We start from the raw sequence: 22,492 nt of genomic DNA, 5'->3' as shown, positions 1-22,492 counted from the left end.
AGCACTGCTAGGGATTTACCCAAGGGATACAGAAATGCTGATGCATAGGAGCACATGCAGCCCAATGTTCATAGCAGCACATTTTACAATAGCCAAAACATGGAAAGAGCCTAAATGTCCATCACCTGATGAGTGGATCAAGAAGATGTGGTATATATACACAATGGAGTACTATATGGCAATGAAAAAGAATGAAATCTGGCCATTTGTAGCAAAGAGGATGGAGCTCAAGGGTGTCATGCTAAGTGAAATAAGTCAGGCAGAGAAGGACAGATACCATATGTTTACACTCATAAACCTAACAGAGGGTCATAGGGAGGGGAAGGGGGAAAGAGAGTTGGGGAGAGAGAGGGACACAAACCATGAGAGACGATTGAATACTGAAAATGAACTGAGGGTTGAGGGGGAGGGGAAGGGGGAAAGGGGGTGATGGTCATGGAAGGGAGCACTTGTGGGGAGAAACACTGGGTGTTATATGGAAACCAATTTGACAGTAAAGTATTTCAAAAAAAAAATAAAGACTGCTATATGTTTAAAAATCCTTGTGTCATAATTTACCTAGCACTTCTCAGAATTTGTGGCAGGAAGAAAATCCACTTGAATTCAATTAGTCATACTGTTGAAACCATAAGTGCCCAGAGTGACCTTTCAAAATATAAATGGTAACACATTGTTTTTACAATTTTTTTAAATGGCTAAAGAGCTTCTTATTGATAGGATAACATGTTAGAATCAGATGTAATCTGTTTTTCATGGTCTGAGAATCTTTCTTAATCAGGTCCTGCCCATTTTCCCACTATCATCTCATATAAGTCTTCCTATGGCTTATTCCTTATCTTGTAATCATACTGGCTTGCTTTCCTTTCTTGTATATGCCAACTTCCCTCTCCTAAAACAGTGTTTCCACAGGATTCTCCCCACCTTCCAGCGATCCCTGATCGTCACATTCTCTATCACATCAATATGCTTAATTCCTTCCTAGTATTTGACATAATCTGTTTGTTTTGTGCCTCTAAATAGAGTGTGTGCTCCATGGGGAAAGCAACATTGTCTTGGTAATTGCTCTATCCTCAGCATATAACACAGTACCTAATACACAGTAGATGGTGAATTAATATATGTGCTCAATGAAAGAGTATGGAAGCAATGTTCAAAATCCTCTAGCTGAACTTTTTGCTTTTATAAAAAAGTAAAATGAGTGGGGAATGTAGCTGAGAAAGGTTTATGAACTTGATCATAAGTGTTTAATTAGATATCTAAAGCAAGTATTCCTGTCTCCTGACTCCCCTGCCCTAAGTTCTTTCTGGTGATCACTCCAGTAATTATAGAAGGCCCATATCAAAGATTTAGAAAGACAATGGATTAATAGACTATAGGGTGATCCATGACCTCCCCCCACTTACATGATGAATTTTGTGGATTATACGGACATATTGATTTTCTGAGGAAGAAGGCTGTACTTTCATTCAATTTTCAAAACAGTCAAAACCTCACAAAATATTAGCATCCACTGGCCTATATATATATATTGTTTATGCTCTATTACGTTCCTTGCATATTTTCTCTTGTCTTCATATCAGTTCTCTTGTAAGTGACAATTGAACAATCATTAAGGAGGTGAAAGACCTGCATTCCCAAAACTAGAAAAGATTGATGAAAGAAAGCAGAGATGATACAAATGGAAAGATGCTCCACGCTCACGGGTTGAAGGATTACTACTGTTAAAATGGCCACACTGCCCAAAGTAATCTACGGGTGTAGTGCGACCTCTATCAGAGTGTCAGTAGCGGTTTTTCACAGATTTAGAACAAAGAACAATAAAATTTGTATGGAACCACAAAAGACCCTGAATAGCCAAAGCAATCTTGAGAAACAAGAACAAAGCTCAAGGTATCACAATCCCAGATTTCCAGATACATTACAGAACTACAATATCAAAAGAGCATGGCCCTGATACAAAAAAAACAGACATATAGACCAAAGGAACGAAACAGAAAGCCCAGAGATAAACCCACACTTACATGGCCAATTGATAGTAAGAGAGGCAAGAATATACAATGCAGGAAAAAGCCTGTTCAATAAATGATGTTGGGAGAGCCGGACAGCTACATGCAAAAGAATGAAACCGAAACGCTTTATTTTACCATACACAAAAACTCAAAATGAACAAAAGACCAAACATGAGACCTAAAACCATAAAGCTCCTAGAAGAAAACATAGGCAGTAATTTCCTATGACCAAAGATGTTTGGTCATAACATCTTTCTTAATATGCCTCCTCAGGCAAGGGAATAAAAAACAAAAATAACCTATTCGACTACATCAAAATAAAAATCTTAGGCACACTGAAGGAAACCATCAACAAAAGAAAAAGGCAAACTACTGCACAGAAGAAGAAATTTGCAAATGACATATCTGATAAGGGGTTATGCTCAGATTAGAGAATTTGGAAGGTCATATATTCCTATCTGCCCAATTTCACCTAGGGACCTTATCCTAGGATATGCTAGTATTCATTCCTGGGCCAGGCATATGCGTAGGTCTTACTTATACAAAAACTGGTTTCTGATTCAAACCGGCATCCCCCCGTCTGATCTTTCTTACCTCCTATAGGAAGGGAGGAAGAAAGAAAAAGCATGAGAAATAAAGAAAAAGCATGAGAAAATACACTAGTTTCCTATTAGCCTGCTTGAGGATAAAGAATATAAGATTCTTCATTTGAGGGCTCTTTATTTCTTCTTTCCTGTGTCTAGGTCCTTCTCATTGTTTTTATCTTGCTCACTTATACCTCCTGATTGGAGGAACCCAATTCCTGAGGGCCTCTTTAACACAGCTCAATCTAACATATTTTCTGTTCAAGGGACACAGAGCAATGAACTTTACTTACAGAGGATTCATCATGCATTTCTTTATTTATCAGTCTAGATTCAGTGGGATCAGATCAGACTTTTGTCTCTCCCCCGTGCAGGCTAGCTTATCAACCACTAAGCAATGGGCACAAAAATGGCATCCTTCCATTTTCATTTCCCTGTTCAAAGTCACCATCTCTGGAGATGCTTTACAAGTAGCAAGCTAAGACTTGTCGAGAATATCAACAGGCCTAGTTTGATTGTGAAGAGGCAGGGGCATTCTCTGTGATTTCCTTCATTGTTTCCTTCTTATTTTCTCTCATGGTTTCAGTTTCACCTAAATATGTCTGGGATGATAGTTTATTGCTGTGAGTCAAGAAAGTTTGCTTAGTATTACCAGCGGAAATAGTTTTTGGCTCCACATGATGAAGTGACGTAGTCAAAGATTGTTTTGTAGTCTTGTTAACCGGCCCAACAAAAGGAGAAGAGGTTACATTTGTAACGGTCTCTGATGCCAGTGGCACCACATTTACTATTTCGTATGTACTCTGAGATGAAGTATCTTCCACTTTGTTACAAGAAGTGTTGTAAGGGATGGCACAAAACACAAGATCCGAGGACAGTAGCTTAAACTCGTTGGGTGGCCGGGTAATCACAAACCTGTAAGAAAAGTCAAAGATGACTTCCGAGTGTCTGCGGCCAGGATGGCGTGGCTATAGGTGATGGCCAAAACAAGGAAGTCTGTCTGCTGGGCCAGAGGAGGAATTGATTTTGTTCTGCTTTGCTTCATTGGTTTCTGACTAATAGTAAACACTCCTGGCACAGTATAACTGAAACCCCAGATTAGGAATTAGGAGGCCAGCATTCACTTCTGCCTCTGAAGACCTTGGTTAGGCATGGCATCTCCCTTCTTTGGGCCCTGATTTTTTTCACCTCTTTAATGGGAGAGGGATAGGATGGAAGTGTGGACTGATTGATCTCTAGTTGACTTTAGACTCCAAGTTTCCCTGTTTTTAATATCCACTACACTAATGAACTTGGTTGGCACAATACTGAGCACTTGGCCAGACTTCATCAAAAGCGGAAGATTACATACGTACATTCTGGCTATGTCTTCTATTCTGGCTTAGGACTACCCTAACGCTTACATCACCAACTTTCACACAGAATGTAGTGTGGCCAGTGGAAAACAAATTAAACCAGTTTTCTTTAAAATTTTGACTAGTAAGCAAATCATGAACGTCAATGCATCTTAAAGAACACTCAGAGCCTGGCCCTGTTTATAGGGCAAGCAGGATGCCTTACCACAGTATCAGGCACAAAGCAAATCCCCAATAAATGTGAGTTAAATTAGTTAATATACCAGCATTCATGTAAAAACACTGAGACAGAATAAGGCAGAATAACTTTTCATGTCTTTCATCCTGCATTTCTTCACCACTGCCCGAAACCATCACCTCTTATTTCCTAAACGCCCATCTCAGTGCACCTCTGACCTCCTTCCACTGAACAATCTTCCTCTTTTTACTTTTCCCACTGAGTTCCCTATAATATCTATAATAGTTTAAATAAGATCTACTACATCTCCCTTTGAAATAGAAATACCATTTCCTTCCTGAACGTCCTCTCAAGGTGGACCTGCACATTTTCCCAAGTACCATGTTCCATGGCTTTTCCAGAAGTATTGGAGAAAGGGCATGAAGTTCAGGCAGAGAAAGAGAGAAACCAGCATCATTCATGCTTCCCAGCGCTGCTTCCAGAACATCACTGCTCCCCAACATCTTTGTGATCAATACTCTTTAACCATATCACCATCCCTTTTGATTCATCAGTATCATCTATAGACCTCCATGTTTATTTAGCTCTCTTGCACTTGGGACACTTTTTCTTTCAAACTCCAGTACCACTATCATTTCATACACCTGCAGTGTTTATGTGGCTCACAACTCCAACAGCTAGGCACATTTCCACTACCCAGGAAGCTTATCTCCAAACCACTTTCCTGGGCACACATTAGAAGTTATCATTTCTTGAGAAGTCCCACTGGTCAAATATTACGCTTCCAGAAATCACTCTCTGGCTGTCACTTCCCATCACTCTTTCCCCTTTCATTCCTGTACTCTGAGTACATCCACTCTTTAACTTCATCAGGATTTTCAATCCTTTGTCCTTTCATTTTAGAGTCGGGTATTGCTTCTACAGTCCTACAACAAAGCTCTTCTATTCCTCTCCGTAGCTAACCTACACTTTTTATCTCTTTCCCAATTCCCTGTAATACTTCCTCCATCATTTCTCTCAGCAATGGCTATGCTTATACTTTACTGAGAGATCCTGGTGTTACATATAAATTCTTTAAAGCACAGTACGGCTATGTTTGCTCTGGCACCCATTCTTTCCCCTCCTTTCTCTGATGAGAAATTTTCTTTCCGTACAAGACTGCTACACTCTGAGTAAGTTGGTTTCTTTCCCCTTATAAAGGAGAACAAGTTTCTTCCCACCTTCTTCTACTCTATTGTTTTAAATTTCTCCTACTGAATCTTGGCCATTCCCACTATGGGAATATTAGTTTAGACCTACATTATTGTATTGTCTGTAGACTGTACCCTCTCTTTTCCCCTCCTGCCCCACACATATATTTCCTTTATGTTCTCTTACACTGCTATCAGATTGATCTTACTTTCAACAAAATATGAACATAACGCTCCCACAATTTATACATACCAAGCCCAACAGGCTAGAAATGAGAGAGTCTAAACCTTTACCCAATGAGTCCAGCAGAAGACAAGTAAACCTTCCCAGTGGCTTTCAGATTTAAAAAGTTGCATAGAGATGGATGAGGGGTAAGTTACAAAAGAACCCTGATTTAAAATCTGGGTCTCCATTTTAGTTGTCACTAGGAACACAGGCATCATTGTCCTTACATAGTCAGTATTACTTGTATCCCAATCATCAGTTCATTCATGTTATTCACACCCATGCTTCCTTTTCCTACACCACTCTCTACTTCCCCTGGACCCTTCTTGGTAACTATGGACCTTGAGCTCCGGAATTTTTTTTTCTCACATCAAATAAAGTTGCTTTGTCTCCTATGCTTGGATAGATGGGTACTACTTTCTAAACTAGCATACTCCCCTTTTTTGTTCTGGGTTGTTTTCCTCTTCATCTATCATGCGGTATAAACCAAGGCACAGGATCCCAAACGTATCCAATGAGCCACAGAACACTTGCCCAAATGTCTTTCTTGGCTGGGGAGAAAAGAGAAAAACATGTGTCTGTTGGTACTTTAATTAAGCAATAACAAGCACTTACTGGAAAGTTATCTTTGCTCATAGTAAAAGTTTGGAAGACCCAAAAGCCATTTCCTAATATCTTTCATGGTGGTGGTGTCACGTAGGAAATTAGGTTTATGATTAGTTCTAAGCATTTAATCCCAGTGATTTTTTTTTTATCACCATGGCCTTCCAGAGCTTCTTGTGGGTGTGGTGGAGCATGTTGTTATGTTAGTTTTTATTACTACTTCTGTTTTGGTAACCATTAAGAAGTAACAATGAATGCCAGGTTGGGAAGTTCGGTTTTCAAACTATATAATGGGTTGGGATATAAAGGGACCTCGAGAGAGCGATCATCTTATCCAACTCTACAAACAGCATACAATTCCAACCATTCTTCTCGACACTGTTCTCAGACTATAGCCAACGAGGGCCCCATGAGACAACATGGTCAAAGCAGCAGCAAACGGATTCAGTGAAGTCACCTGAGAACAGTTTATTTCATTATGTGATTCTTGAGGGTAAAGAACAAAGTGAGGACAAGATATGTAAGTGGAGAAAGGAAGGACAGGGTTGTTGGCCAGTCCACTGTCACCTCTGACGGTGACAGGTTGCTGGCAGCAGTTGTCCCGGGGAAATAATCACTCGTACATCAGTCTCGGATGAGGAACCCAAGAGCACAGAAATGCCAAGGACCAGACTGTGCTACGGGAACTTGGCAATATTGTTTGCACCTGGAATTCAGATGTACAGAACATGGGTTTTCCCTTTTTGGCAGTATCTGTTAAGACATATCAAGTACAGAGATCTGGAAGAAACTGCTCCTTGTGAAGAGGTTTCTACTGATGTCCTCTGAAAGATGAAAAATATTTCCTTATAAATCCCTGCCCCTGACAACTGGTGGAGAGCTAAATGTAATGTCAATCACAGCTAAACCAAAAGGCACTGATAAGTAGATTACTCATTCCCAGGCTAGACTCCAATCTGATCAACAAGTACCCAGATGCCCCACTGGAAACTTCCTTAATGATCTGTTTTCCCCTTGCCATAATCTACTGCTCACTAGCTCAGTGGGCTAAGAGCATTCAAGCATTTTCCACTACATAGCTGAATCAGAATCTGAGACCCAAACACAGAATCCTTGTTCCTGATTTCAGCTGCCATGATCAGATTTCTTTGTCAGCTCGGGTGGAGGAAGAGTGGGCAGACCCTGGGTCAGACTGCCTTGGGGGGAACCCTGCTTTTCCAGTGGGACATAACGGTATCTTAGGAAAGTCCTTGTTTCTCTGGGTCTCAGCTTCTTCATCTGTTCAATGCAGTTAATAACAATTCCTACCATCTAAATCCTTGGACAGATTAAATAAATAACAACCACAAAAACAAAGCAGATAGGCACAGAGAAAATGCTCAGTAAATATTAACTATTAGAGTTATTACTAATACCTTGCTGGGTACAAAGTTATTAGACCTCTCAGATGCTTCCTGCAGACTTGGATTTTTTTATCTGAAAGATGGGGATAGTAACAACTGCCTTATATACCTCCTGGAATTGTTGCAAAAAATAAACACAGCACATGAAAAGTCACTGTGAATTATATAATATGAATATAAGGTTGTATTATTTGTTGGTATTATTTTTATGCTATAGGCTATCTAGGAATCCAAATAGCCTGAATCATTTTCAGAAACCCAGAATGGTAAGGAAGTGGGAACCCTTATGAAGGTAGGAGTAGACTCACTTGAATGTCTGACAAAATGGTTTCATTTAAGGACAGAAGCCCCAGCTTACACCGCGTTCTTCCAGACACAGCCGAAGTGCAGCTTTGGTTCAGCCCACAGAAACTCTTATCCAAAAATTGTGCCAGCTGGGAACTTATCCCTCCTGTCACCAGCATGTGAAGTAATTCCAGGACATGGTAATTGTAGAAGGCCTGGAAGACAAGGACAAGCCATGTGCAAAGTCAGAAGAGACAGCACAGAAAGTGTGGACGTGTACAGTCTTGGAGATTTAGGGGGTACATCACTGATGGAAATGGACCCAATGATGTAAAACAGGGTCTCTCATTATCATTATTTTTTTTAGTTTTGAGAGATAGAGAAAGACAGAGCATGAGTGGGGGAGGGGGAGAAAGAGAGACACACACACACAGAATCAGAAGCAGGCTCCAGGCTCTCGGCTGTAGGCACAGAGCTCAACACGGGGCTCGAACTCAGGAACAGCGGGATCACCACCTGAGCTGAAGTCAGACTCTTAACCGACTGAGCCACCCAGGTGCCCCTCTCATTATGATTATTAAAATCAACTAAAAGCTGGCAGTTCAGGTATGGCACTGGGTTAGGCGAAGTGCCGAGTAACCCATTTCTTACTCCCTCAGGGCTTACACTGCAGCAGAAGAAAAAAATGGGTGTCAGTAATGATACTGACACCAATGATGTCTTCCAAAAATAGTCAGAGGAGTGTGTTAGGCCACAGATACCCTAATAATCATCAACATACATTTAAACTAGGTATTTAGTGAGACTTCTATATATATTTCTCCCGAGGGACTACTGACATGATTACTGTCATCTATAATTGAATCTTCTGGATGTGAATCCACTTGTATTCCTTTTGATTGTGACCCACTTGAAGACAGGTATGGCCTTGGGTCTTATTAATATTTAGATCTCCCACAGTTCTTGTGTGGAGCTACAACACAAATCATAAGTGTTGAATAAATGGATGGAATTTTGGAATCTCTGGCATCAGGATAAAACCAAATGAGGATATGTGGGAAAACTGCTTATTTTGAAACTACTTAGAGTCTGAATAACCCTAGCTATTTTGTTATATTTAATTTTTTAAGTTTACTTATTTTGAAAGAGAGAGTGAGAGAGAGCAAGCACACGTTGGGTAGAGACAGAGAGAGAGGGAGAGAGACTACCAAGCAGGCTCCATGCTGACATAGCAGAGCCCGAACTCATGAACTGTGAGATCATGACCTGAGCGGAAACTAAGAGTCAGACACTTAACTGACTGAGCCACTCATGGCTCCCCTGACCCTACTATTTTCTTAAACTCCTTTTCCAAATCCTTTTCCAAAGGATTCCTACCATAGTCAGTGTAACCTGGGCATTGGCATACAAGTAGATAGCACTGTAATACATTACCCATTAGATTTTCTCAAATCTGAATACATAGGGTTTTAAATGTTCTTTTATCTAAATTATACTTCTATTCCAGTGGACATGAGAATTCATAGGTTTATATATTACCTATAGAAAAATTAGTAATTTTTTAATTAAAAATAATGGGGTACCCGGTGGCTCAGTTGGTTAAGTGTCCGACTCTTGATTTTGGCTAAGATCATGATTTCACGTGCTTGGGATTCTCGCTCTCTCTGCTCCCCCCCAAAAGTAAATAGAAACCTTAAAAGTAAAATAGGAATGATCTCAATTGTTACTGTCTTAGAAATTTCACCATTCATTTTCTCTACTTTCAATTTCAGGGCCTCCTCTTCTGCAGACTGAATTATGATGGGTGCCTGTTTACTAATCTTCCTGCCTTCCTTCCTTCTCACTTGGAATCCTTGTTCAAAATGTTTCCAGAGAGATTCTCTCAAACACGAATCAAATCATGCCATCCACCTCCTAAAACCTTCAGTGTCATAACCCTTGCTGTAAAAACAAGCTCATCTCCTCTGTGAATGGTGCCGTCGCTGCTCAAGAGTCTTATCTGTTGCTGAAGCTACATATTTACTCCTTCATGCCTTTACTCTGGTACATCTTATCGCTCATCAACTTGGTGAACTTTATGGAGGTCTCTTCATCAGAATGAAGTTTTCCTTTCTTTGTGATCCCACAGCCACTGGCCTTTGGGTCGTTTCATCCTTCTGCATTTTATAGTTGGTCGTTTTTTCTGAAGCACACTTGACTTTGAATCTTGGACTGATATATCCCAGCTGAACACCTTTGTCAATTCATGTGTTCTTTCTCAGAAACCAGTTTCACAACCTTTAACACTGACATGATAAAAACCACCTTAGAATATTTTTGTGGGATGAAATACGATCCACTGCACACATTACTAAATTCTGTTCTGGGCAACACTCCCTTAAATGATACGCTGCTCAGAGGACAGACTTTGACTACTTAACATTCATGTTCTCAAGGGTGCATTGAACAAAGCAGGTGTTCAAAGCTATAATATTGACTGCAATTGGCTATTGATTTTTAACAAATAAACATTTCTAGCAAAATGTAGAGACCACTGGGACAAAAGGGCCTAGGAAATAATTCAAGCTATATGAATTAAGAGAGAATAAAAAGAAAATAAGTTTAAAAAAAAAGTTTTCAGATTAAAAGAGGACTTCAAATGTCCTGACTGAAGGATACTGTGACTGGTGGTCTTCTACTTAACATTTCTTTTTTGTTCCATGTTGCTACCACCTAGAAGGGAGCTTACAGAACTGGCTCCCTGAAATCCAGAGGTGAACAAGGGATGTAAATCCAGGTTGAGCCACAATCCGTTTAAGAGCAAGTGGCCATAGTGTGCAGTGATCAAACATAATGCTGTTAGAATAATTCTCTACTGATGAAAGCTAAGGTGTAAATTCTAGGGTTATTCTGATGTCATGGGCTCTCGGGAAACATGTACTTTACATATTTAAAAGAGAGAGGCTTAGCTTTTGAATCAATCATTTCTTCAGTTTCGAGATCAAAAGGATTGCAATTCTATATTGGGGAACATAATGGGATTTACACATCATCCTTATTCTGAGACCTCATCCAGTATTCTTACTATTCGGGGTTCTCTGCTATTGGCCTCCCTCTCTCCCCTTCCTTCCTCCTTTTTGTCTTTTTTCTTTCTCAAGAAAATACGAATATTGAAATGTGCTTCACATATTTTAAACTTGGAGAGTGTTTCTGATAATCAGATTTACTAGAATGTGGACTTCCAGTGTTAGAAAACATTGCAGCCCAAAGTGTTTTCACTTTTAGCTACAATGAAGCTTGAGGTCTCTCTCATCACCTACAATAGTTCTTAATAACATAGATTGTAACGTCCTAGCTACTTGCTGCTTTTTATTCTGAAAATCTACCTCAAAAGGCCTTAAGACCAAAGATTCTTATTAAATATTTCTAATAGAAAATGAGACTCTATGGCAGGAAAACTGCAAGTACCTCCTGTGAGCTGCAATCTTCTTACAAGTAAGGAAACCGTTCCCTATGTTCATGTCCAGTTCTGAAGCTCGAATGTTATAAAGCTATACAGGAATCTGTTTATGGATCTGAGTGTCTCTCCATATATTTTTTTAAGTTCATTTATTTATTTTGAGGGAGAGAGAGAATGAGAACGTGCGCCCACAGGGGCAAGGGGGAGAGAGCGGGAGAAAGAGAGAGAGAAAGAGCACACACAAGTGTGCACGTGCAGGGATGAGGGGCAGAGAGAGAGGGAGAGAGACAATCTCAAGCAGGCTTCCACAGTGTCTGTGCAGAGCCTGATGCAGGGGCTTGAACTTGCGAACTGTGAGATCATGACCTGAGCAGAAACCAAGAGTTGGACGCTCAACTGACTGAGCAACCCAGGTGCTCCCATGCCGTATACTTTTTTTTATCGCAGTGAGCTGAGAGAGGATTAAAAGTGAATATGAATTATGTTTCACAGACATGTTTTCCCAGCTTACAAGAGAGCAGTTTACAGGAGTATACCAGAGGCTATTTGAAGCCATAGTGTCAGCTATATCCGATTTGGAGGGAAACACTATTATTTTATGTTGGAAAAAAAAAATCGCCGGTGTATCAGGGGATAGGATGACAAGCTACATGAAGTCCAAAACAAAACTTCAGTATAAGCAGTGATGACCTCACGGCACGTTATTCAGGCTTGGTTCCATCCTCGGGACTCACACATTCATTCCTTTGCCTTTATTAAGGGGGGATGGAGGAAAAGGTAGAGAAGTCGGAGTCCAGACCTGTGATCTAATCTTGTTTCAGACATGAGTGCGGCGTTAGCTGCCTTTTTCCTGAGGGGAATCTGTTCTGAAAGCGTCTGTTCCCTGCTTTGCCCTTCTGTGTCGTAAGTATGGGCATCGGGGGAACAAAACCTGACTTACACCCTCTGACCCTGCAGCAGCAGGGACAGATCTCCTGGTGCCCTGAGCTGAGTGGCAGCTTGGAAGAGCCGCCTGGGAGGTGTTTCTTGGGAAGGGGAATTATGAGACAAGAGGCACATGCAAAATGGGGTGGGATGGTGGACCCCTATCCCTCACGCAGGACTTATGACCAGAAACTGGATATCTGTCTCAGAAGAGTGGAGGGGATTCTGCTTCTTTGATATTATGCCTCTATCTGTCATATATTCTAACTTCTAGGAGTGGCCTTCAGATCTTAACAAGAGAAAGCCTCCTTTGAATCACAGCTGAGGCAGAAGGCTCACACACAGTGCAAATGAAAGCCGAGTTGTTCTGACTTGGGGGGAGGGGTGCAGGCAGGGCAGGGATGCCATGATGGGGTGGGCATGCCCCAGGGGGACCTCCCTGCTTGTCTGCACAGCAGCTCCTGAGCACGCTGGGAGGCAGATACCTTTCAGCAAAACGTAAAAGTCAGTGCACTGGAGGCGCACTCATAATCACAGGGATTTCTAGAAGGACAGGACGCTGACAGTGGGGTCTGACTCTGGAATCATGAAAGTGGGGTTTGAAAACCAGCATGTCACCTGTAACTGCTGTGACTTTGGCACTTTCTGTATCCCTCTAAGCCTCAGACTCTTCATCTGTAAAATGAGGCTCATAATTGTATTCTCCTAATTGGGTTAACCATGGTATTGGCTGGTAATATTCTTAGCAAAGACCTTGACCCAAAGTAAGTGCTTCAGAGATATTATTATTCCTATCACAGTTATTGCTCTGATTACTAACATTACCCTAACAACAGAACTTGTTGGAAAAAGTTGCCTCCAGGTCTGTGCTGGGAAATGGCCATAGTATGGTCTGCAGGCAGAGAAGCTGACCCTTTATAGTGTCTGCTACAGGAACTGGATGGAGTTTGCAAGTGCCATCCTAACTTGAAGGGGAGACCAAGATCTTTGCCTTCCCCCCTCCTCCTCTGAGTACAAAGATGCTCTGATATGAATGGAGAATAAAGCCGAGGGCTGACGAACATTTCCAAGGCCACTGTCTCATTTCCACAAGATCAAGGGTCAGGTCAGGAGGCCAGCCAACATCAAATGGTACTCAGAAGAGGGGAGACGATAGAATTGGAGGCCCAGGTCTGACTTGTGGGCTCTTTCCTTCTATGTGGCTGGACAACAAGAAGTCACCCCCACCCTTAGAAAGCCAGGCGGGCCCAGTAGCACCAGACATAAGGGCAAAGGAAACAAGAGTGGGCAGTGTTACCTGATTATTTTCAAAGGTCTAGTTCAGCTCATCATGGTCAGAGATTTGGGTTTGGAGCTCTAAATAACATTAAAGTGTGTTCATTTTGTTGTGTCGTACATCATTAAGGATTCAAGAGCTGGGGCAGAAGGTCACTAGGTAGATATGCAGAGGGTCAAGACCCAAGCCAGCCCCTGTGACCTAAAGGCTTTCCCTGAAGCTCCATTGCTATGCCACCCCATGTTCTGTTGACCAAGTGCTAGTCTTACACTAGGCGTTTAAACTAGGTGTTTGTCCTTACAGACAAAGTGATGGTCTGGTGTGGCTTATGACCTCATGGGACTCTCCCCCGCATCAAACTACAGCATGTGGCTTTTTCTCTTTCCCACAGATTTCACTGTAGGTCCTCAGAAAAGACTCCTGAGTTCTTCCATAGCTTATTTCCTTGTCCAGGAGGACGAGCTTGTCCTTTCCCACTGAGAAGCCCAATGGTGGAATAGCTAAGGCAGCCTGGGAGGAGGGCCCATAGTGCAGCCACAGGTCCCACAGTGAGTGGTAAGAGGCCCAGCTGCTGCCTCTCATGACGGAGTTTGTGTCTCCTATGCTGGCTGACATTATGCGTTCATTTGTTTTCATTTCTACTCTCTCAGCCCTTCTCTGCCTATCCGGTTCTTCCCACTAGTTCTAAATAGAGCCTGTGACTTTGTTCCTGCTTCTGTGGGCCAATGGCGTTTAATTAAGGCTTCACTTTCATTTAAGGCACAAAGCTGCCTGCCCTCTAGGGATCTCTGAGAAGACCTGGGATCTTAGCCCCATTGAAAAGGTGTCCTGCAGACGGTCCAGTTCATCCAAAGTCACCTCCTGCCTGACACTTCAGTCATTAATTACCGGCAAGGGAACTGACATATCAATGACAGACATGGTAAGACCCTCTCTCTGACAGAGCCACCTTCCCAGCAAAGTCACCTGACTGGGCTCCTGGCTCAGTCAAGGCTGAAAGCTGCCTAACCCTTTGGGAAATTCATAGTCTACCAACTTGTTTAATGTTAAACTATCACGGACACAGTTTTATCTCTCTGAAAGCTTGATGGGATTTATGACAGCCTCTCCCCCACAAGGCTTAGGGAAGCGGAGCCCAAGGCAAGGTAATCCCCTCTGGACCAACGGGGCCCTCCTGCCGTGAGTGCAGTGCATACGGCCCAGCCACGCTCCCCTAAAAAGTGCAATCTGTGCCTCTGAGGCATCTGTACAACTCAGGAATGATGCCCTTTCCACACGGAAGCACAGAAGGCTGCGAGCTGGGCTCAAGCTGGGTGGGTTCTGAACCCTGTGCATCTATATACTGATATGCAGCCACTCTGCAGCCCTTCCCTTGGAAAAGCTGGAGAGGAATCTGGGAAGTAAGAAGGTTTCCTTTGGAGGAGTTCTTGCAGTGTGTCAGATGGTGATGTACAGATTTTGTGTGTTAGTCCAATTCCCTGAACACAAGAGCACTTCTACCTCACTGCCTTTTCCCTTCTTCCCTCTGCCTGGAGTGTTTCTCCTCAAAGATCAGAATGACACGAACTCTCTTCTTCCAGGGCTGGCCTCACATGCCACCATTTCAGTGTTGCCTTCCTTCTCTGGCCATGCTACTGAAACTTTCAACTCCTTTCCTAACCCCTACACTTCTTATCTCACATTACCTTAGCCCTTATATCTGACAAGCCACATATGTCCCTTACTTATCATGTTCATGTTCTTTTTTTAAGTTTTATTTATTTATTTTGAGAGAGCACAAGTAGGGGAAGCGGAGTGAGACAGGGAGAGAGAGAATTCCAAGCAGGCTCCGCACTGTCAGCACAGAGCTCAATGGGAGGCTCAACCTCACGAACCGTGAGATCATGACCTGAGCTGAAACCAAGAGTTGGAGGCTTAAGTGGCTGAGCCACCTAGGTGCCCCTGTCACGTTTACCCTAAGCTCCTCCACTACTCCAAGTTCTACATGGGCACAGACTTGTCTGTCTCATCACTACCGTACTCCTGGCACCTAGAACAGTGTGCCCTGGATAGAGTTTGTTTTCTTACAGTGTATTTAATTCTACTTATAAAAATACCGGAGTGGAGACGAGGGACCGGCTCAGAGGCTAAAGAAGTGTTGAGAGCTGAAGATTAACTACATAGTCAAAAATGCACCACAGGGGGCACCTGGATGGCTCAGACCATTGAACGTCCAACTCTTGATTTCTGCTCAGGTCCTGATCTCACCGTTTGTGGGTTTGAGCCCCGCATTAGGCTCTGCCCTGGAAGCATGGAGCCTGCTTAGGATTCTCTCCCTCTCACTTCTTGTCCTTCTCCCACTGTCTCTCTCTCTCAAAAATAAATAAACATCAAAACAAAACAAAATAAGACAAAGCATCCCAGGAGAGGGGTGGCATGGAGGGAGGATGAACATAGTTCTGAACAAAACTCATATCGCCAAAGGCCAAAGTGTTTCTCCTAGTCCCCCTGCCCCTTTATTACTGAGTCCTGCATAAGCGGTTCAAGATATTTTTAGTGAGAGGAGAAAGGAGTATGTCATGAGTTCTGACACCAGAACCTGGTCTGCTAAGATGCACTTGAAGCTCAAAGGCAGGCGCCCTCCCCTTTAGGCGCTCATTCCTCCTGGTACCAAGTGCTCTCATCCTAAGGACCAGAACACATTTGGAATTTTGAAAATGTGAACACTTGGCTCCCCTTGACAGGTAGTTGTGAAAAAAGATGAAATAATGTATGTGAACAAGCTTTTGGGGGAAAATCCAAGAGAACTCAGAACTGTGAGGAATTCTCATCATTTCCGTAAGCCCTAGCCATCCTTTCTTCCCTCTGCAAGGGGTTTGGCATTGCAGGTTCAGCTCAGCTGCACTTACAGTGGCCAGGAGGGAATCCAAGAAGCTGCCAGAAAAGACACTGCCTGTGGCAAAGGATGTGCTGAGATGCAGGCCTGTCCCGGAAAAGGATTCAACCAGTCCATTCAGCTGTTCAATATAGTGGATATTGGAAGGATTTTCTGTGAGGCAAAGAAGGAAAAAAAGAAAGGAAGACAGACCAGCTTACGAATATGAGACTTCCATACAAAGCAGGCCAAGGGATGACCACTAATCAAAGAATTTGACGTCCACTCTGGGGCCAATGTGGGATCTGCCCTTACTTCAGTATATCTAATATCTATCTATCTATATCTATAGCTATCTATCTATAATTTATTTTCTTTCCAAGTATCTTCCTCCCCTAAAGATGTATATCCATCTTGGGTACCTTCATCATCAAGAGTATATCCTTGCACCTCATACCCAGTTCCTCCAAACAAATGTCTCCAATGTCACCTTCATATAATTTGTCTTTCAAACCAGGACACTTTTGGAGATAAAAAGGGGCACTCTCAGTAACTGCACTGGGATAATAGACATAAATGGGAACATATGATCATATAGATATTTTTTATAACACTACGTCTTAGATACCTTGGTATTCACTTGGGGTTTTAGAGTTATCTGGGTCTAGAATAAGTTAAAGCAATAACGTTCAAAATTTATGTGCATATGAAACGCCTGGGGATCTTGTTACAACACAGATTATGATTCACTGTGTCTGGGGGTGAGAATGGGATTCTAGGTGTCCAACAAGCTTCCAGCTTCCAGTTGCTTATGCTGCTGATTCATGCTTGAATAGCAGGGCTTAGAGAATCCTCCTAACTGGGGCCCTTGTAGCACTGGCCGAATTATCAATTAGCATGTCTACCCTTGCTCTGGCTGCAACTCAGATCCCTGCAGGAAGCCTCTGAAGGAAATGCAACTGGTCACTGTGGAGAGCACAAAAGGAACACTGATTACTGTTGTTCCAAGATTATTTTTTCAAAAATCTCTGAAGACCAAATAGCTTTGGAAGATAGAGATAATAACCCTCACCAGAGCAAGGGGAATCAAACTTACTGCCTCTTCTAAAAGATTTTGGTTCCCAAAGCCCAGGGTTTCTCTCCTACAAAGCAATCCATGGTTGGTACAGGTATAATCCTTGTCATGCCACCCCATGGGAACGAGGCCTTGGGCAAGCAGCACAGGACTGATGGTACTCTGGCTGTGCCACTTCTCTGAGTAATAAACTGTTCTTTATCTCCGTCCCAGGGGTCCTGTGTCTTCTGCCTGTATCCATGGAACTGGCAGGATAACTTATTGGTTTGCAAGTAGCATAAGGTCTTACATCCTTCACAATTCTTGACAGATTACAGATCAAACCAGACCTACTAGGCATACAAGGCAGAATACATCCCTAAGACTGGATTATTCCTTAATTCTTTAAGTCACTCTTTGGTTTTATAAAAGATGAGCAATGTCTGACTAATATCTATCCACCTCTTATGTACATACACTGTTTTCTCCTTGCATTTCAACCCTCCACATGCACACATATTCCAGGAGCCCTTGTCCAAATCTTGCTGTGTCATTACTGGCCTCTGCTCTCCTAGCCATTTTCCTGCATGCCACTGGACATTCTGTACCAAAGTTCTGGCAGTCAGGCCTGCAGCTCTCATGTCATTTTGACCCTTTCCAGCCAGTCAAAGAACAAAAAACCGAGGGAGCTGACAGGTGATTTGTTAGACTCATTTGAAAGGGCTGCCTGTTGCCAGAAAGTCTTCAGTTGAACAAAGCTGTAGGTCCCTGGAGGGTGACTAGATGTACTTTGGGGCCAGTGAGAAGCTTGCTTGGTCCCCTCCTAACCACTCCAACTTATATCACAGTCCTCTAATCAATGTCCTTAGTGTATCCACACTTTGGGTTAAAGATGATTCAAACGGGTAGAAAAATAAAATATAAATAAGAACTGCAGCTGACAGCTTCAGGTTCTAATCTTTGTTAAAGACACCATGCCCCTCTTTTGTGTCTTCCCCTCTTCTCATCACTTATTGCTAGTATACAAATCCCAGTGTGTCCCCTGTTGTTTCACAAACATATCTCCAAATGCACAGACACCTTTGCTGCCTTCCCTACTGTTCTTCCTACCCCCAAAGTTCCCCACATCTAGGAAAGTCTCATATATGTCCATTTCCCATAGGGTGTTGGTGAGAGATAACAGCTTATTCTGGTATTTCTGCATGAGGTATTTTCATTTTAGAAGAACATCACTCAGAACCAAGATTCAGATGATCCAAGGGAGATACCTGGGACACAAAATTTCAGAACCCCAGGAGTGGGCACATCCTTAAAAATCTGTACCCCAAGTGCCTCATCTGCATCACCCTTGTATCCCAGCCCCGGTATCACTACAAGAAAGGAAGATGCCCGATTTAAAGTCCCAAGATGGGTAGGGAAGTGAATACTGGGAGATTCTTCCTAGTGGTCTTCAAACCCATGGTTCCTCCCACAAAAGATTTCCTCCAAACAAGACTGAGCCCGTGGCTGGTCTCCCTCGCCTGGTATCTGAACAAGAGGAGAAGGCAGATGCTATTCCTGTACCCTGACACCCAGGTATAACAGGCTCTGCCTGATGATGTCACCAGCTGTGTAAAAGCCCAATGTAATGTCTAGTCAAACATTTAGTGTCTCTCCGGGCCCCATTCTGATTCTTCCATCCTTTGACTGTGGATTCTTAGATCACGAAGATTTCTCCCTTGAATTTTGTCCTTAAAACACAACTTACTCAGTTCAGTGAGGATGGGGATTCTCCGGTATTTTGGGGTCTCAGGAAAGTCGCCAAAAGACTCTAAAGTCCCTTTTGTGGACACACAGGCAACAACAAAGAAGAAAAGAGATTGATCAGTGCAAACAAAGTTATAAAACTTGGCAAAGATGTAAATTTATGCCACGTAACTTGATGCTTTATCTCAACAAAGTTACTCTCATGCCCAAGTCCTTTCTTTTTTCTATATATAGGGAAAGAAAATTGGGGCCTCCTCAGCATCTCCTTTTAGAGAAGTGGTGTGTGTTTTAAATGGTATTTCCTTTTTTTCTTTTTTTTTTTACACTTATTTATTTTTGAGAGACAGAGAGACAGAGTGTGAACAGGGAAGGGGCAGAGAGAGAAAGACACACAGAATCTGAAGCAGGCTCCAGGCTCTGAGCTGTCAGCACAGAGCCCGACATGAGGCTTGAACTCATGAACTGTGAGATCACGACCTGAGCTGAAGTCGGATGCTCAACTGACTGAGGCACCCAGGTGCCCCTTAAATGGCATTTCAAACGAACTACAAAAAAGGTAAAGCTCTCTCAGTAGTTGCTTATTTATGGTATAATGTAACTATGATTATTATCCATGGAGTGGTAGTGCTGGGGATTGGCTCAGGCAGGCTGTGCCTCAAACCACATCCATTTGCTGGCAGAACTTTTAGGAAACATGAATAGTGGTGCTGCTCTACCAGTGCTTCTGAAGATACTACCACTGGTTTCTGGCTCTGAGTGCTCTTGGCTTCTATGAGATGCTCTCTGGGTTCCTTGGGTGCCCATTAGGCACTGCTCCTGTCTTCTTTCTTCTTTAGCTGAACTGGCTGCCTCCCATCTCTGGTTGGCTTGCCTCAATCCTAAATGCCTAGGGACTTCCTTAAAGATGGCCAGGATGTCACTTGGGGCCTCTGGGCTTTGCTTCAGTTTACAGACAGATTGCCCTCCTGTGTTAGGAGGTGAGCCCCAACTCACTTCGTCTGTGGGCATTGACTCCAAAACACAGCGATGCACGGCACCAGCCTGAAACACAGTGTTCCCTTGCAGGGAACAATGGACAGGGGCAAAACCAAGCAGAACACCAAAGTTTTGGTCTCCCAGCCCAACTAAAAAAATGTAAAGAATGAAAAGGGAAGAAAGTGAGGGGAAACTGGGGTCCACTTAAAAAAGAAACCCATGCATAATTATCTCATTGGAAGTGATGCTTTAAAACTGTTGGTTGTCTTTCTTGAACCTTTCTGAGAATGCTATGTAACAGGGACAAACTACCCTGAAAGGTAAAAATTCTTTTGTAATTAAAATTCTCTGCTGCTTTGGAAGAGCAGCTGCTATTTTCTGAGTCAGGCACATGGCAAGGGAGGGAGGGAGATATGGAGTGAGTGGAGATGAGCAAGGTGGTAAGACAGGTTGACAGAGAGACAACTGGAGGGCTGCTGAGATGGGGAGAGGGGGAAAGAACCAACCCAAAAAGAGATTTCTTTTCAGAGGGAATGTTATGTACTACAATATTTACCACCTCCTCATCTCTCCAAGGCATTCAGTAAGAGCCACCTCTTGTTAATAGTCAGAGTACAATGACTATGTTTCTGAGAGCCATGAAGGCTCAGAGTCATGCTTCAAGGTGGGTTCAGGATAAAACCTGACCCTCCACAGGAAGCTCCCAACCCATTTGGTTTCCAGGTAGAACTGGCAGGAGCCTTATGCATTTATTAAACCCTCTAACTTCCAGTGGGGAGGTGGAAGACCAGAAGGCTAACCTTGTTCATACAGCTATTTAAGAGGAAGGCTTACATCATAGCTAGGGATCAGATATTCTTGTGCATTGGTAAATCTTATTTGTAATGGGATCGGACACCTTAAATCATTTTTCCTTAAAACAAAACTTCTGAAATTTCAGGAATGCAGGAAGACTGGGGTAGCTGAGATTTACTTTATCTCAGAACTGTGTAAGATGCTTTCTCTGCTTTATGCACCTTTTCTTCCTTCTTCCTTCTGCCAATATTTAAAGACAGTCTGTACAATGCTAGAAGTGTGAAGAGTCCCTGCCCCAGTGATATTCTACATGCTGCAAATACAAAATATTTTTGGATAGTGATGAGTACTTCAGAAAAAAACTAACTTGGAGCCAGTAATTGTTGGGGAAAGGTGACTTTAGATAGGGTTTGAAGAGAGGTCTCTTGAATGTTGGAATGGAGTCCTGAGGGATTGGAAAAAGCCACCCAGGCAGAGGGAATGGGATAAAGGATACAAGGCAGGAAAAAGTCAGTATAAATAAGATGAAGAAGAAGAAAATTCAAACTCCTGACTGGCCTGCAAGACCCTGTGTGACTTTTCTATAATTGTGCTGGGTCACCATTTAGGCTTAAAGTAGGGAACTGACATTATCTGTTAAATATTTATAAAAGATCCCTCTGGCTGCTGTGAGCAGTGGAAACTATAGAGAGATCAGGATTTTACCACAGTCCTATCAAATCTGTGAATTAAGTATATATAGTCAGATACTTCGATCTCAAATGTTCTTACTGGCTGCAGACATATGCCTATCAGTTGAAATAACTGATTCAGACACCAGCTGAAGGACAGCAACTGAATTTCTGCCTTAACTCCCTCTTGTTGTGTCAAGCAATGGTTAATTGGAGTATGTTTCAGATCATAGCCCGGGTATATTTCACTAATTGTCAATATTTTTGCTATGTAACAGTATACAGTATTATACCTGAAATCTTCCAGTCTGGCAGGGTGCTATTACGAAAGATTGCTTAATTGCAGATTACTACTGTACATTTAAATTTCAGTAGCATATTAAGTTGTCAGATTTAATTACCATTATATGTTTAGATTATGCCACAGATTATTTAGTTCAGTACCTAGGTTTGCCAACCTGTTCTCCCCGTGATGTGACAGGGTAGTAATTAGAGCGTCACTGGAAAACCTGAAGTTTCCCACAGAAATGTCCAGGAGACCTGGTGTTCTTACTGATCCTTCAGAAAGTCCTCACTTGGGCTATCCCCAACCCCCAACATCCTTTGGTGAATCACTGCATGGAACAGCCTTGGTGGTCCTGGATGGACTTCATATGTAAGTTTATCATGACTGTGAAGATGTGGGAAAGTCCGCTAGTCCCACAAAAGTCTCACCAGATATGCTAGGGCAAGGTTTCTGATTGGTACTATTGACATTTGGGGCCAAAAAGGTTTTTGTTATTATTATTATTTTTTAAAATTATGCAGGGCTGCCCTGTGCATTGTAGGGTGTCTACCAGTATCTCTGACCTCTACTCACTAGATGCCAATAGTATCCCATCAAGTTGGGACAACCCAAACTGTCTCCAGATATTGTTGGATGACC

At 42.6% G+C, this 22,492-nt stretch overlaps 1 protein-coding gene across 1 annotated transcript in view; it reads right to left on the bottom strand.

The window, feature by feature from the left end:
* Nucleotides 1–2,892: 2,892 nt before the first annotated feature.
* KCNU1 (potassium calcium-activated channel subfamily U member 1) overlaps nt 2,893–22,492 on the bottom strand; it is a 145,995-nt gene continuing 126,395 nt past the window's right edge. The window contains exons 23-27 of the mRNA XM_029937589.1: nt 19,128–19,199; nt 16,361–16,500; nt 7,857–8,048; nt 5,981–6,093; nt 2,893–3,508 (exon numbers count right to left, since the gene is read on the bottom strand). Of these exons, the coding sequence (XP_029793449.1) occupies nt 3,100–3,508; nt 5,981–6,093; nt 7,857–8,048; nt 16,361–16,500; nt 19,128–19,199 (926 nt within the window). The 3' untranslated portion in view covers nt 2,893–3,099. The remainder of the gene's footprint in view (nt 3,509–5,980; nt 6,094–7,856; nt 8,049–16,360; nt 16,501–19,127; nt 19,200–22,492) is intronic.

Source organism: Suricata suricatta, chromosome 1, assembly GCF_006229205.1.
Source record: "Suricata suricatta isolate VVHF042 chromosome 1, meerkat_22Aug2017_6uvM2_HiC, whole genome shotgun sequence".
NCBI classification, from domain to species: Eukaryota; Metazoa; Chordata; class Mammalia; order Carnivora; family Herpestidae; genus Suricata; species Suricata suricatta.
Note: the sequence above shows the minus strand (reverse complement) of the source record. Positions and strands in the feature narration are given on the sequence as shown.